Here is a 15,380-nt window from a genome sequence, read left to right on the forward strand (position 1 = left end):
CTGCAGCAACCTGAGCAGAAGTTTAATTAACTAATAACTGAAAACACCTGTGTGGATGAGCAGCAAAAATCACCTGGAATATTCTGCTGGAATATCTGTTTAAACCTCATTTACTGATTACATTTTACAACCCTTCTGGGTTTAGAAACAAAATGCACACAGGCTTATGCTCCAGAAAGAGTTTATTGTGTTGTAACAATAATAAACTTGTCAACAAATCTAATTTTCTGAGCTTTACAGTAGAATATCAAACATGTATATTTTACACAAACAGATGAAAACACTGTGTTGTTTTGTATAATTGCAGCTCTTGAGTGTCAGTGTGAGGGTGAATATTTGTGAGCTACATTTCTCCACAGTGCGTATTTTTCTATGTCCGGTTCTGATGAAGACCTGCTCCTCTGAAGCCTGCCGTGCGTCTGTCAGTCATGCTCTTGCTTCTTGCCAGCGATGAATTCATGCTGCTCTGAAACGGCCTCCAGCCCAGCTGTCCTCTTGTATTCTGTCCCATCCTGAAGGAGCTGTGACGAGCCACAGCTCCGGCCATCGCAGCTTGATTACTTTGTGGGGTCCAGTTGATCCTCTGCTGGGAGGGTTGAGGCTGTGGAGGCATCCTGGCTCCTGACATGAACAGTTTGGAGTCTGTCTGGAGCTGAGGCTTGAGATGACTACCCATTCCTGTTGATGCTGACTTTGGACCTGGGGAATCTGCATTAGGATGTGATTGAAGTGGGGACTGGCAGCGCCTCTGGGGCTGATCTTGCCTTCTGCTTTCTAAAAAGGTGGTTTGTGGCCCAGATGTGTGTCCTCTTGGGCTGCTGAAAGGAAACTGAATTCTGGTATTTGCTTGTTTTTGCTGTGTTGTGGAAGGAGTCAGGAGTTTGGGATTATCAGATGGAAGTTCCACCTTTGGTTTAAAGTTTAGTGAGTAGTTCCACTGTCCTTTGTGGGTGTTTAGGCCTGTAGGAAGTATATTTCTGCTCCTTTGCTGAAAGAAAAGTCCTTCAGTAGCCACGTCTGGGTGATCAAGACTTGAATTCTTCATCAACGTTGATTGGTAGCGTACAGTCCTGTGCTGTCCGTATGTCGGGGAGGCGGTGCATAGAGGACTAGGAACTTGAACTCTTGCATTGTTTTCAGCGGTGGTAGTGGTGGTGATGGTAATACTGGCACGCTGAGACTGAACATATGAGAAGTGGGTCTGATCAGGAGGGTTTGAGTGGATCTGGCCTTGATTCTTCTCCAGAGGTTCCATATTTCTTCTTGCCTCAGGCTGAGTACACAGAGCTCCCACCGTATGTTTGGGCTTTTCCACAGGTACATGCTGCACACTACACTGTGTTCCCAGCTGAGCCAGAGGTTTTGGGTGCAGTTGTGGAGTTTTGCTCTGTGTTTGCAAACCTGTGTCGGCTCTGTGCACAGGCTGGTTATCACCTGTGCCGCTCTCTCGTTCTGTGCTCGCTGGATTGCATAAAACTATCTGAGTGTTTTCAGGGTTTTCATTCCAAGCCCAGATGCACATATTTGTTTTGGTCTGCTTAGATTTCTGCTTAGTGATGCCAGTGTTATTATTCTGAGCTTCATGTGGTCTGGAATTAAGAAAAAGACTGTGTGGCAAAGTGATGAAAGTGACGAAACCTGCGACTGGTCTGGAGCTGCAGTGGAGTCGGTGGAATTCCTGATGGAAAGGTGCTACTGTGCTGCCCTTCATAAGAACAGCAAGACTCCGATGAACCTGCCAGGACAGCCACGAGAAACTGAGGGGACGACACACACAAGGTATTAATCAGAACAAAAAGACAGAAGGAAAGTGGACAACAAGTAGGCATAAAACTCATTAGATATACACTACTGTTCAAAAGTTTGAGGTCACCCAGGCAATTTCATGTTTTTTAATGAAAACTCACACTTTTATTCATGTGCTAACATAACTGCACAAGGATTTTCTAATCATCAATTAGCCTTTCAACACCATTAGCTAACACAATGTAGCATTAGAACACAGGAGTGATGGTTGCTGGAAATGTTCCTCTGCACCCCTATGGAGATATTCCATTAAAAATCAGCTGTTTCCAGATAGAATAGTGATTTACATCATTAACAATGTCTAGGCTGTATTTCTGATTAATTTAATGTTATCTTCATTGAAAAAAACTGCTTTAAAAATAAGGACATTTGTAAGTGACCCCAAACTTTTGAACGGTAGTGCACACCAATCAGCTACAACATTATGACCACTGACAGGTGGTCAATAACATCGATCATTTTGTTATGATGCAATTTTCTGCTGTGAAACCTTGAGTCCTGACATTCATGTGGATGTTTGACGTGTACCACCCACCTAAACATTGCAGGTCAAGCAACCTCACAACCCCCCATCCCCATGGCAACAGCAGTCCTTGATGCCAGTTACCACCCTCAGCTGGACAATGCACCCCGACACACCACAAAAACTGCTCAGGAGTGGCCCGGAGAACATGACAGAGATAAAGTGTTCACCCAGGTTCCACACTCCCCACATTCAAATCTTATTGATCATCGCTTGGATGTGCCAGGATAAACCTGATCTAGGCAGGTCCACCCTGCACCCACAGGACCCACAGGATTCACTGCTACCATCCCGGTGCCACAGGACATCTCTAGAGGTCCTGAGTCTATGCCCTACTGGGTCAGAAGAGTTTTAGCAGCATTAAGGAGACCAACACAGTATTAAGCAGGTTGTCACGATGTTGTGCCTGATGGGTGAACACTTAACAGTTTCTGAGTGTGTACCTGTATGAACCAGTCAGCACCTCAGCCCAGTCAGTGATGATAAAACTCGCAGCAATCTGACCCGTCAGCTTCCTCCCGGTCTTTGAACAGTACGTTTGTCCATGGACACTTCGTACCGACAGCTTCTATATATACAAACAAAGCACAACAATCACTCAGTACATAGAATTTATTAGTTCTTCAATTGAGGAAGCAGAAAAAAAACTATATTTTCCTCTGTTATAGGAAGTGTGCCCATTTTAACTAACTATGTAATTCTGATAGTTGTTTCATTTAAGAAAGAAAAAAAAGTATTTATGTAGGGTCATAAGTTAATGTACATAATTATTTTTGCTTTAGAGTCTTAGCCTTATACTTACATTAATTCGGTTAATCTCCACATTTAATAACACCGTAGGGTCTTAGCTGCATTATTAAATTAGTTAGCTGAATCTCTATTATTAATGATACTGTAGGGTCTCAGTCTTATTATGTATGTATAGTTAGGTAAAGTAGTATTTTATGTAATTTTGACAGGGTTTAAATTATTGCTATGTGAACACACATTTTATTTTGCCCTAAACAAACTTTATAGTTGTTTATGAAAAAAAAATAGTGTAGCAGAAAATAAAGGAAATCTTAAACACATAAACTATTTGATTGATTACTGGAGTGTTCTGCATCTTTCTGGTTCCCACAGGACTTTTAACTAAATTCTGAATGGCCACAAGATGAATCATAATGTCCATAAATCTCAACCAAACAAAGTCTCCATGTTAAAAAAAAACAACCGCATATCAGGCCCAGACAGCCAGACCAAATCAGGATTCTTCAATTGGATCTTATCAAGCAAACAATTCCTAAAGTCCCTGTAGAAAAGGTGGTGGGATACAAAATGTAATTCATCTTAAACACCACTAACATTACAGAAAACACACAAACATTGGTCTTTAGAATCAGCTTTGTATCTCCCTGTCTCAGCTGCCTGTAGTGAAATAGCAGATCTTAACTGAGCACACAAGGATCTTTGTATTCTCCTCAAATTGAATCTTATATATGGTTCTGTGTAGAAAAAATCACCATAACTGCAGCAGTTAAGATTAACTGATTAGTTGTAAATTATTAAATTGAAAGATGGATGGATTTTCTGACTTTTTTCTTTTTTTTTTAACAAATGACTAAAATCTCTGATTCCAGTTTTTAAAATGTTATTACTTTTCTGGTTTCTAGTCCTCTATGACACCAAACTGACTATCTTTGGGTTGTGGACAAAACAAGACATTGGAGGACATTATTTTGGGATTTGACAATTAATCAGTTCATCAGAAAAATAATTAACAGATTGATTGACAATGGAAATAATTGTCAGTCACAGCCCTAATAATCATCTTTAATTTGAAAGGTGTTTTCCATGTGTGCTGGAAGTATGTACTGTGTCCTGCTGCAGCACAGAAGTTGTTGTCTGGTGGTTTGATTTATGGCTGTGTAGTTAATAGAGAAGACAACAACATGAAGCTAGAGATCTTGTGTGGATGGATGTTTTTAGGTAAGGTTTGTTTAACTTTATGCAAGCAGGGATGAAGTAGTTGGATGCAAAGAGGGAACTGAGCAGACTCACAGGGAAGTTTTTGCTGTTGAGTTTGAGCTCCTGCCACATGTTAGTAAACAGGTTCATGTTGAGACGATCCAGCAGCAGATGAACAGACACGTTCCTCTTCCTGCTCGCCTCTAGAAGATCACACAGCAGCTCCACGTCACTGAAGCTGTCCATCACTATGGCCAGGGCCTAAACAAACAGTCAGTGTTGCTGAACATGTCAGCCACTATAGAGATCCACACAGATAGTAATGGTGGAATGTGACTTTCTACTTCTACTCCACCACATCTAGAGGAAAATATTGTACTTTTTAGGCCTCTTCTGTGTGACACCTTCAGTTACTCTTCAGATTACCGTTCAAAAGTTTGGGCTCACTTAGAAATGTGCTTATTTTAAAGCAGTTTTTTCAATGAAGATAACATTAAATGAATCAGAAATACAGTCTAGACATTGTTAATGTGGTAAATGACTATTCTAGCTGGAAACAGCTGATTTTTAATGGAATATCTCCATAGAGGTACAGAGGAACATTTCCAGCAACCATCACTCCTGTGTTCTAATGCTACATTGTGTTAGCTAATGGTGTTGAAAGGATCATTGATGATTAGAAAACACTTGTGCAATTATGTTAGCACGGGAGTAAAAATACTAGTTTTCATGGAAAGCATGAAATTGTCTGGATGACCCCAAACTTTTGAACAGTAGTGTATATTCCTGTGCAGTGAAACCCACATATGTAGAAATGTGGTAAATTTTAATGTTTCTGATTAACTTAAAAATGCATTTTTCCTTTATAGGCTTAGAAAGTTGACAAGATCTTGAGATAAATTAATTATTTAATAACCCTCTTGGATTATTGGTAACAAAGATGAAAACAGCTGCTTGACTGAGTTTAAGAAAACTTGATGTTTTAGAGATTCATGGTTCTCAGGACATGATGTTTTGATAAAATATAATGCTTTACTGTAGATTAAACTATTCAGCACTATATAAAATAGTTAAATATGGCTGAACCTTAAACATCTACAGTGGTAAAACCCAACATACACATAAATGCAGCAGCAATATTAGCCTAAGAACCTCATACATAATGAGAAAACACTGAGGAACCATTTTACTGCACAATGAGTACCTTTTGATACTTCAGTACATTTTGCTGCTAGTATTTACCCACTTTTGAGTAAGTTGTTAACACATATATTCATAGTGTGGTATTAGTACTTCTACTGAAGTAAACATTCTGAATACTTCTTCCACCACTGATGTCACATTGACAGATGTCAATCGCTGTACATTTGGCTTTTCAGCACACAAGATCCAGTGTTGACACGTTTCTCTCACATGTTCAATCATGCATAAAGAAACACAGAAAGGCACCCTTCAACATACCAGTTTAGCCTTCCTGATGAACTGCCTGACCAGATCTTTCATGCCAGCACCCCTGCTGTCAGACTGGAAAATAACTTCAATCCTGGAGTCATTCAGGATGCGATCGCTCGATTTCACATCTGGAAGCAAAAGCATAATTGGAGATGGCAGCTAACAAAAATGGAAAAGCTGAGTATTTCATTTCCCAAAGTTTCACAGACGCTTCAGAAAGATTTTAACACCTCAAATACTGAATGTTTTTACAGTAATTATTTACTTCTTTGAAACTTCTCTGTACCTTTCAGACCACTTGGGTCCAAGTCTGCCAGAGTCGGATCACTGTCTGTTGACATTGCAGAGCAGCTTGTGGGAGACTGAGAGCCAGCAGATAAATTGTCTAATTCTTTGTCGTCATCGTCTGTTCCACCAGGATCGTCTGTGTAAAGCACAAAACTATCTCAATAAAAAGCAGCACAAGCAGCAACCCTTTTATTTTTCATCCAATTAATCTGTCTGATGATCTTGTTTTCAAGCACAGCAGGCTGCAAAGAGCAGAATCATATAGAAAAACATATAAACCAACATGTACAACCTGTGTAGCCATCCCTCCCGTTTTCCAGAATGTAACTCTTGTCCAGCTCTGACAGAAAGTCCACTTCTCCTTCTTCATTCAGCATCTTGTGGTACCCCTCCAAACCCTGACTGAGCAGGCAGTCTGCCGCTAGTCGAGCGCTCTCATTGTGGCTCAGGCCCAGAGTGGGTCTGTTGGATATAAAGTCATAGTACGAAGAAGAAGGAACACGGAGATCTTGAACCCGTCGCCTCACTTTCCCCTGTGGCTTGGATTTCCTGTACCACAGTACAGACACACTGTTGCAGGCATCCATTGAAGATGGATGGAAATAAAGTCCTATTGTCTGGTTTGGTTAAATGTTAACATGCCTGAGTGTTGAATGGTCCGATTAGAGAATAAGTTCAGCCACACATAGGCTGATGTTACAGCTCTGTAGGATCCATTCCTCTGAGACATACACAAATTCAAACAGACAGAGAGGAAAAGAGAGAAAGTAGATCCACCCCCGCTGAGGGCAGGTGAGGCTTCTTCACACATGATCAGATGTGACAGGTGGGAACTGAGAGCAAAAGTCATGCACTGAGTTTAAGACGTTGAACTTCTGGGATGTAACTCAAGAGGTAAAGATGAAGAAATATGCAGAAAAATTTGTTTATATAATCCATAAATATGAAAAAGTAATATTAAGCATGACAACATGCTAATATTACAGGCAATGTTCCCTGTAATTTTTCCTGAGTCTGAGCAAACAGACAAACTCCCTGAGCGTCCCTTGGACCACTGTGAGCAACATCAGACGTGTTCACTGTGGTCACACCAGCATCACATCCATTCAAGTTACATGGTTCATTAAAAGAATCAAATTACAGCATTTACATTTCTGTTAAAACACTTTGTCAACAGGAGCCAGTTGAAGGCTGCAGTGATTTTAGTGACACTACAATGTATAAGAGTGAAGTTATTGAATATTTGTCTCTCTTTACTGTTGCAGCGGTTTTGCAAATTGCAGACGGACCCTGTTCACTCCATAGACACCAATGTTATTCCTGTAGCTTGAAAGACAGCTACTTTTGATAAAACTGGGCTTGTAGCACATTGTCTGCCTTGCAACAATGGGAAAGAGGCACCGTTTATGTTTTGACAACCTATATCTAATGAGTTATTGATGCTGGAAGTGTGAATCTGTGAATATCTTTCCAACTTTACTGAACTTGGGGCCACTACCACCTAAGGAGTGATATATTTAATTTTGAAAAAAGCATTTAGCCATACTTAAAGCTTTAAGTGCTTTATTAACACGGAACTAAAAATTTTGTATTGTTTTATTATCACAGGTTCTGTCTGAAAAGAGGTGGCATCATTTTAAACAGTGAAATCAAACTAACAAAATGTAATGACGAACCAGTGAGCAATACTGGATTCTGCAAAAACATAAACAACTTTTTTAAAAATCTAAATCTTATCTTAACACAGTTAATGTATTAACTTATTTTTGTGTGTATGCATGTATTTATTGATTTATTTAGTACTGTTAACATATCAGAGTTCTGAGTGAATTTTTCTTAAGATAGGCAAAGGCCATTTATTGATTACATATAGGCTGTTAAATGTTTATTTAAAACTAAAAAGCATTTAAAAAAAAACAACTTAGGCATTTATTGAGTCACTAAAATACTGTAGAGTACAGACCACATCAGCATGATTATAAGCATCCTCTGGTAAATGAACAACCAGATACTGATGTCTCTCACCATATGGACTTCAGGAGATGACTGGGGGATGATAAACTGTGACCTACTGGTTAGGTTCTCTCTGTTCTCATGTTTCTTACATGTTTGTCCCCTGACAGCCGGGTCCTAATGTTTTTTGAGCAACACACCATACTATGACGTTTTTACAATGATGGTTCTACTATGGAACCAGTTTGACATGTTCAGGTGTTCTTTGTGTGAAAACTCAGAGATTTCAGGGATCAGAAGGTGGTTTTCAACTTTCTTTGTTAACTTTCTGCTTCAACTTTAAACTAAATTTCCTTGACTAAGCCAGCCCTCTGGACTTCCAGCAAGCTGTGTTCCTATTGGCTGTCCAGGTGGCTGCTTGGTGTTATCAGGAACACCTGAGCAGCTCAGTGTCTTCCTGCTTTGTTTAGCTGCAGACAAACATTTCCTCTGCTTCTGTTCACCACTGAACCGGGTTTGGCTCCATTGCTTTAGTTTGTTCATTAGGTGTTGGCTTGCAGCTTCCAGCAGTAAAATCGTCTTTAATGTGTTTCTTGGTGTGTTTTAAGGCTTTGTACTGGATAGTTGTCTTGGTAAATGTGGTTCTTTAGCCACAATTAGCACATGGTGCTAATGTGTGCAGTGATTAGTGGATTTGGTTCAGCTGAGTTGTGTCTTTATCTTGGCTGTAGTGAGTCTTCAGAGGTTTTTGCTCAGACACATTCTGTATTCTTGTTTGTGAACCAGCATTGGTTGTCCAGAAGGTAAGAGTTCCTGTCCTGATTCTCTGTTCTCAGAGGTTCTCTGGTAGGCTGCAGGAGACTTTAGCGTTTGGGCTGTGCTAGTTTGGTTTTTGTAAGGTTTCATTTGGACGACTATCTTGAGGCTCCTCCATGTGGTTTAGTGAGGTTTTCTGCAACAGTTCTACAAAGCAACCTGCAGCAGGAGAGACTTTGAGAGTTTTTAGGAAGTTCTGGAGACCAGACTTTAGAGCAGCAGAAACATTTGTCAGCAGTTTGAGCAGGAGAAGGTGAGCTTCAGAGTAGAAATGAGCTGGAAACCTTCTTGACCCGTGTGGTGAGGTCCTGTACCAAGAGTTTGAGCAGGTTGTGAAGAGTCTGTAGTTCTTTGGTCTGAAAGCACAAGAAGAGTCGACTCATTAAAGGAGAAAACGGGAAATATTGTTGGTTCTTCTGTCGCTCTGCAGTTTCCTTAGACTGAATATCAAGTTTATATTTTAAATGATTTCCCATGTGAGCCCAAGAAGACTTCAATAAACTCCCTCCATCCCCTGGACACAAGATATTTTATTACCATGTTAAATCTTTTTGAGTTTTAATCATAGTTTTAGTATAGTTTTTTTTCTCTTTGCTTGTTTAGTTTTGTCATCTGTGTAAAAGGTGCTAAACAAATAAAGTTGAATTGATAAACTGAATAATTGACTAACTCATGATTGTGACAACAGAAGTATTTTCATTGTGATTTAAGGGTGTATTTCATTTTTAAGGTTGGGGTTAAAATCTTGACAGAAAAAGAAGGTTAAAGAAATAAACTACATAACAAAAAGCAATTAAACCAAAGGGGGAAAAAATTAATACAATAAAACTTTTAAAAAGGTTTATTATTAAAAAGTATTTTTTGAATGTTTAATTATCAAAAATATTTTATCTGTAATTTTTAATATTTGTATTTGAAAAATTTTGTTTAATTTCATAGTTACATGTATTGTATCTTGTTTAATTATCTGATTCAATGTTTTGTCTGTTTAATAGAATTTAATTGTATTTAATGTTTAACTATATTAAACAGACAAAACATTGAATCAGATAATTACACAAGATACAATACATGTAACTATGAAATTAAACAAAATTTTTCAAATACAAATATTAAAAATTACAGATAAAATATTTTCGATAATTAAACATTGAAAAAATACAATTAAACAAGAAGAATATTAAACATTTAAAAAAATGCAAAACACTGAATTAGATTATTAAACCTTTAAAAAGACAAAACATTTAATTAAAAAATTAAATGTTTAATTAGAAAATTACATCTTAAAGACAATAAAACTTCAAATAGGAATTAAACAGAAAATACAATGAAGCATTTAAAAAGAAAATTAAACATTAAAAGGTGGTAAAACATTTAAAAAGAAAAACCTTAAAGATTTAATTGAAAAATTAAATATTGGGAAAGAAAAAAAAAATTCAAACAAGCCAATAAAACATTTGAAAAAACAAACATTAAAAAGACAAAACATTTCAAAATCAAATCAGACATTAGAAAAGAATAAAAGGTGAGAAAAGAGCAAAACTAAACATTTAAGAAGAATCAAACTAAAGACAAAACATTTGAAAAGACACCAGTTAGACTTTAGAAGATCAAATTAAACAGAAGAGACAATAAAACGATCAAAAAGAGCAAAAACAGATGAAGGTCTTAAAGCGTTTTCTTGTCTGAAATGAAAACATCAAGTTGTTTCTTCAAACATTTCTTCTTTCTATGTTCTTGGTTTGATTGTGGACAGATTTACTAAGAACTCATTTCAGAAAACTGCTTTCCAGATAAAGTCTACTAGTAGTTGAAGGTATTGATCAAACTAATGTTGCCTTCTAATCTCCACAAACTTTACTGTTCAGTGAAGAGAATCAAAGTTTGTTGAGGATTTCTAAAAAACCCACAGGTGAAGGTCTGAGAAGAACTCAGATGGATGATCTAAATGTGAAATCAAGACTCATGGTCACAAGTTTTAAGGCTTCTGTTCACCAGAAAGTTCAAACTAACAGAGAAGTACTGAGAAACTTTTAAAACTTCAGTCCTCAGACTGTCTGAAGGTTCAAACTAACAGAGAACCACTCAGGAACTTCTAAGATTTCAGTCCTTGGACTGTCTGAAGGTTCAAACTAACAGAGATCTACTGTGGGACTTAGAAAATTTCAGCCCTCAGACTGTGTGAAAGCTCAGGTCCTGAGGACTCGGGAGGTGTGGAGGCTTTGGAAAGTCTTGGAACTTAAGGTTCAACCCTCCAGCCAAAGGCTGAAGTCCAACCTCCTGAGAAAAACGGTCGAGTCGAGACTCGAGTCAAAAAAAAAACTCGAAGACGACAAAAAATAGATGATAAATGCGCAAAAAAAAGAAGAATTAGTATCTGAGCGAATAGCTCAGGGGGATAAGAAGAGTGCCTACCAAGCGGTAGGTCGCAGGTTCGAGACCCGCTATCGGCTCTTTTCTTTCTTTGTCTTTGTCAGAACTTTGAGAAAATTTAAGAAGTGTCTGGTCTTGAACCAGCGACCTGCAGCTCCACAGGCAAATCCTTAACTCACTGAGCTACAGATCAGATAATAAAACATGATTTCGTCGTCCCTTTGTCATCGTAGTTGCTGAAGTCACCACATGGGTGGAGCCAAGGCGGAGTCTGGGTGGAGCCAGGGCGGAGAGTAGGCGGGAAGGTGGGTGGCGGCCTCCCCCCTCTACTCCCCCACCGCCCACCACACCTTCCCCCGCCCGACGAGTTCTTCGAGTCTCCACGAGTTCTTCGAGTCTCCACAGGTTTTCCCGAGTTTCTGGAGTTTCCACCAGGTCCGAGGCAGAACAACTTGTCATGAAGAGGTGTTGAAGTCGGCCAGGATGGACTGACTTTTTACAGCGACTAGAAGGAAGACCACTAGAAGAGCAGGTCTTTAACCACCATCCATAAAATCGCTCCAGAGAAATGAAGGGGGCTCAACTTTTATCAACCTCCATCCAGATGTTCAACTTCATATCTTTACTTTGACATTTTTAGCACCACAAACCTTTAGTATCACACTTTATTATCATTTATTAGGACTTTAACGGAATCCACCAGCAGATTTACTTTTTTGTTGACAAACTTTATTCTTGTCGTCATGGGACTGCAGTATTTAAAATTGTTCCTTCTATTTGACCTCATGTTTATTAGTTTTAGTGGAGAAACTTATTTTAATTGTCCATTAGTCTCTTAAAAACCAAGTAATAAATTGGATTAGTCAAGAGCTTTAAATTTCTTACTTTGTCATATTTTAAATGACAAAAAATATAAAAATAAAGAATTTTGAGAAAATTTGACCTGTAATTGGCGTTATATAAATAAAATTGAATTCAAATTGTATGTATCTTGTACTCTTGGAGTAATTCAGCCATATATGTTGGAAAACACATTTTCTTTGTCCATTAATCTGTTGATTGTTTTCTCCACTAATTCATTTCTTGTTTTGGTATATAAAATGTCAAACCCAAATATATTCAGTTTACTGTCATAAAAACCAAGAAGATTTACATTCATGATGCAGGAATCTGGCAGTTTTTCACTTTTTATCTTAGTTTAGTCAGAAAGATAGTTGATAATGTGTGAATTGTTGCAACTTGTGAGCCGTAGAAGGTTTTAATCTTTGGGGCCGAGTGTCAGAAAACATTTAGAAACCAACATCAACAAAGCACTCAACAAAGATTTGAACATCATTAAAGGGAAATCCAACTTTTGCATGACAATGTCTAATTAAAGGACATTTATTTCCAACGTAAATGTGTGATATTCATCCTCTGGAGCTTTCTCTTCACATCGTCTTCCACCTGGACTGGTTTGGTCGGGAGCATGTGCAACAAACATTTGAAAAACTGCACTTTAACATCAATGAATGACACTGAAGTTTAATCTCTACATAAATGAGACTGAGTCTGGATGTGCTGCTCTGTCATTAACTCCTAAGTTTAGGGAAAGTTCAAACAAAAGAGGACAGTTCAGATAAGACTTGAGAATGAGCTTATTTTGAACAAACATCTCAGACTTTCTGAGCTTCAGCACCAACAGCAAGATATTTTAACAACCAGCAACTCAAGAGATCCAGAAGTTGGAGAGAGTTAGCTTTAGCTGAGCCAAAGAACATGTGGGATGCTAATCTAGCAAACATTTCAGAATTTTCTCTGTGAATTCTGAGAAATAATTTACTATTTAATGACAGAGCTACACATCTTAACTCAGTCTCATGAAAACAGACTCTAATTCAGTGTCATCCATCCATATTAAAGTGCAGTTACCCAAAATGTTTGTTGCATGAGCTCCAACAGAACCTGTCCAGGTAGAAGGCCACTTTGACAAACAGGAAGTGGAAGATTCCAAGCAGCTTTATAGAAGGGGGAACCGGACTGTACTACGTGTGGTCCAGTATAGAGGGGTGTTTTGTGGGTTTTTAAGGCTGATAATGATTATTAGTGAGACATTTGGAGTAGATATTCATTTGCAGAAAATGAAAGTATTTAAAATCTTGGAGTTAAACTTAGAAGAACACAAACTCTAGCAGAAAACTTTGTTGATAAGTTTTTGTTTTGTTTACAGATGTTAAGTTAACCCTTTAACATCCTCACCAAGAAAAAGGCAATGAAAAAATTATTTCTTTATATTTCATATCTCTTTGGGGCACTAATAACAACAATCAATGTTTTTTTTATGAAGAGAACCAGCGATTTTTAAAATATTGACCTCTACCAAACGATTGAGAAAAATTATTTTACCCTTTTAAATCTATTTTTTTTTTACATTTCAAATGACACATTTGTGTTCAGCAACTCCTTAGGCACCATAATATGTCAAAAGTATTACTTTACCTTTGAAAATCACAGCAAACAGAGGCCTCATGTGAGGAGTGATTTTGCTCGTGCTAACTTCCTGTGAGCAGACTAACTTGCTCTGCATGCTATTTCAAAACACATTGACATCTACTGGACTTTTTTTGTATAATGTACCTTAGAGTAGTACCTAATGAGGGGCAGAGATGGCTGAAACAGGTGGAATTAAGTAAAACATTTTTTTCAAACAATTTAGCGTTGAAAAATGACATTTTTCGACATCGTATACTATGGCGTGTTTTTTGAGCCAAAATTCATGATGATTTTTTTTTCAAAGAAAACCTTTCTGGAGTGTTTTTCACGGCCTCCTTTACATTATTTCATCATATGGCACGTTTTTACAACATGTTTGAAAAATCGCATTTTTTTTCGACATAGTATAGTAAGGCGTTTTTTTGTGCCAAAATTCATGATGATTTTTTTTTCAAAGAAAACCTTTCTGGAGTGTTTTTCACAGGCCTCCTTTACATTATTTCATCATATGGCACGTTTTTACAACATGTTTGAAAAATCGCATTTTTTTTCGACATAGTATAGTAAGGCGTTTTTTTTGCGCCAAAATTCATGATGATTTTTTTTTCAAAGAAAACCTTTCTGGAGTGTTTTTCACGGCCTCCTTTACATTATTTCATCATATGGCACGTTTTTACAACATGTTTGAAAAATCGCATTTTTTTTCGACATAGTATAGTAAGGCGTTTTTTTTGCGCCAAAATTCATGATGATTTTTTTTTTCAAAGAAAACCTTTCTGGAGTGTTTTTCACGGCCTCCTTTACATTATTTCATCATATGGCACGTTTTTACAACATGTTTGAAAAATCGCATTTTTTTTCGACATAGTATAGTAAGGCGTTTTTTTTGCGCCAAAATTCATGATGATTTTTTTTTCAAAGAAAACCTTTCTGGAGTGTTTTTCACGGCCTCCTTTACATTATTTCATCATATGGCACGTTTTTACAACATGTTTGAAAAATCTCATTTTTTTTCGACATAGTATAGTAAGGCGTTTTTTTGCGCCAAAATTCATGATGATTTTTTTTTTCAAAGAAAACCTTTCTGGAGTGTTTTTCACGGCCTCCTTTACATTATTTCATCATATGGCACGTTTTTACAACATGTTGAAAAATCACATTTTTTTTTCGACATAGTATACTATGGCATTTTTTTGCGCCAAAATTCATGATTTTTTTTTTTTTCAAACAAAACCTTTCTGGAGTGTTTTTCGCAGCCTGCTTTAATTATTCATCTACTTCCTGAAAAGTTTGGTCAATAAAAAAAGACAAAAACTGGTATTTTCAGACAGACTATGATTTTTCTGCTCACATGTTGTGTTGTTGTAAACTTACTCTTTCAAATAAATAGCCCCCTAACCCCCTGGAAACCAGCGTTTGTCCTGTTTTTGTGTTGCTCCTCTGAGAAATATTTTCCTATTTAATGACAGAGCTACATATCTTAACTCAGTCTCATTAAAACAGACTCTAATTCAGTGTCATCCATCCATATTTAAGTGCAGTTACCCGAAATGTTTGTTGCATGAACTCCAACAAAACCTGTCCAGGTAGAAGGCCACTTTGACAAACAGGAAGTGGACGATTCCAAGCAGATTTATAGAAGGGGGAACCGGACTGTACTAAGTGTGGTCGAGTATAGAGGGGTGTTTTGTGGGTTTTTAAGGCTGATAATGACTATTAGTGAGACATTTGGAATAGATATTCATTTGCA

The 15,380-nt window shown here is 37.6% G+C and overlaps 1 protein-coding gene across 2 annotated transcripts; it reads right to left on the reverse strand.

Moving 5' to 3' along the window:
- Positions 1-164: 164 nt before the first annotated feature.
- On the reverse strand, positions 165-6,437 carry LOC111572978 (protein FAM83G). Of its 2 annotated transcripts, XM_055013725.1 has the most exons (5): positions 6,015-6,437; positions 5,738-5,856; positions 4,370-4,537; positions 2,773-2,897; positions 165-1,757 (listed from the first exon to the last, which is right to left on the reverse strand). In XM_055013725.1, exons 1-5 carry the CDS (start codon positions 6,067-6,069, stop codon positions 371-373), a joined length of 1,854 nt encoding a protein of 617 aa, XP_054869700.1. In that variant the 5' UTR covers positions 6,070-6,437; the 3' UTR covers positions 165-370. The 2 variants fall into 2 exon arrangements, with proteins under 2 accessions (XP_054869700.1, XP_054869701.1); XM_055013726.1 differs by lacking the exon at positions 6,015-6,437 and having other exon boundaries at positions 4,370-4,479.
- Positions 6,438-15,380: the final 8,943 nt, after the last annotated feature.

The sequence above is a fragment of the Amphiprion ocellaris genome, chromosome 9, assembly GCF_022539595.1.
Source record: "Amphiprion ocellaris isolate individual 3 ecotype Okinawa chromosome 9, ASM2253959v1, whole genome shotgun sequence".
Classification (NCBI taxonomy): domain Eukaryota; kingdom Metazoa; phylum Chordata; class Actinopteri; family Pomacentridae; genus Amphiprion; species Amphiprion ocellaris.

Coding starts and splice junctions, on each gene's coding strand:
- LOC111572978 (XM_055013725.1), bottom strand. CDS start 6,069: ATGTCAACAGACAGTGATCCGACTCTGGCAGACTTGGACCCAAGTGGT. Junction 4,538..5,737: donor TCATCAGGAAGGCTAAACTG/GTATGTTGAAGG, acceptor CTGTTTGTTTAG/GCCCTGGCCATAGTGATGGA. Junction 2,898..4,369: donor TCAACAGCAAAAACTTCCCT/GTGAGTCTGCTC, acceptor TTGTATATATAG/AAGCTGTCGGTACGAAGTGT.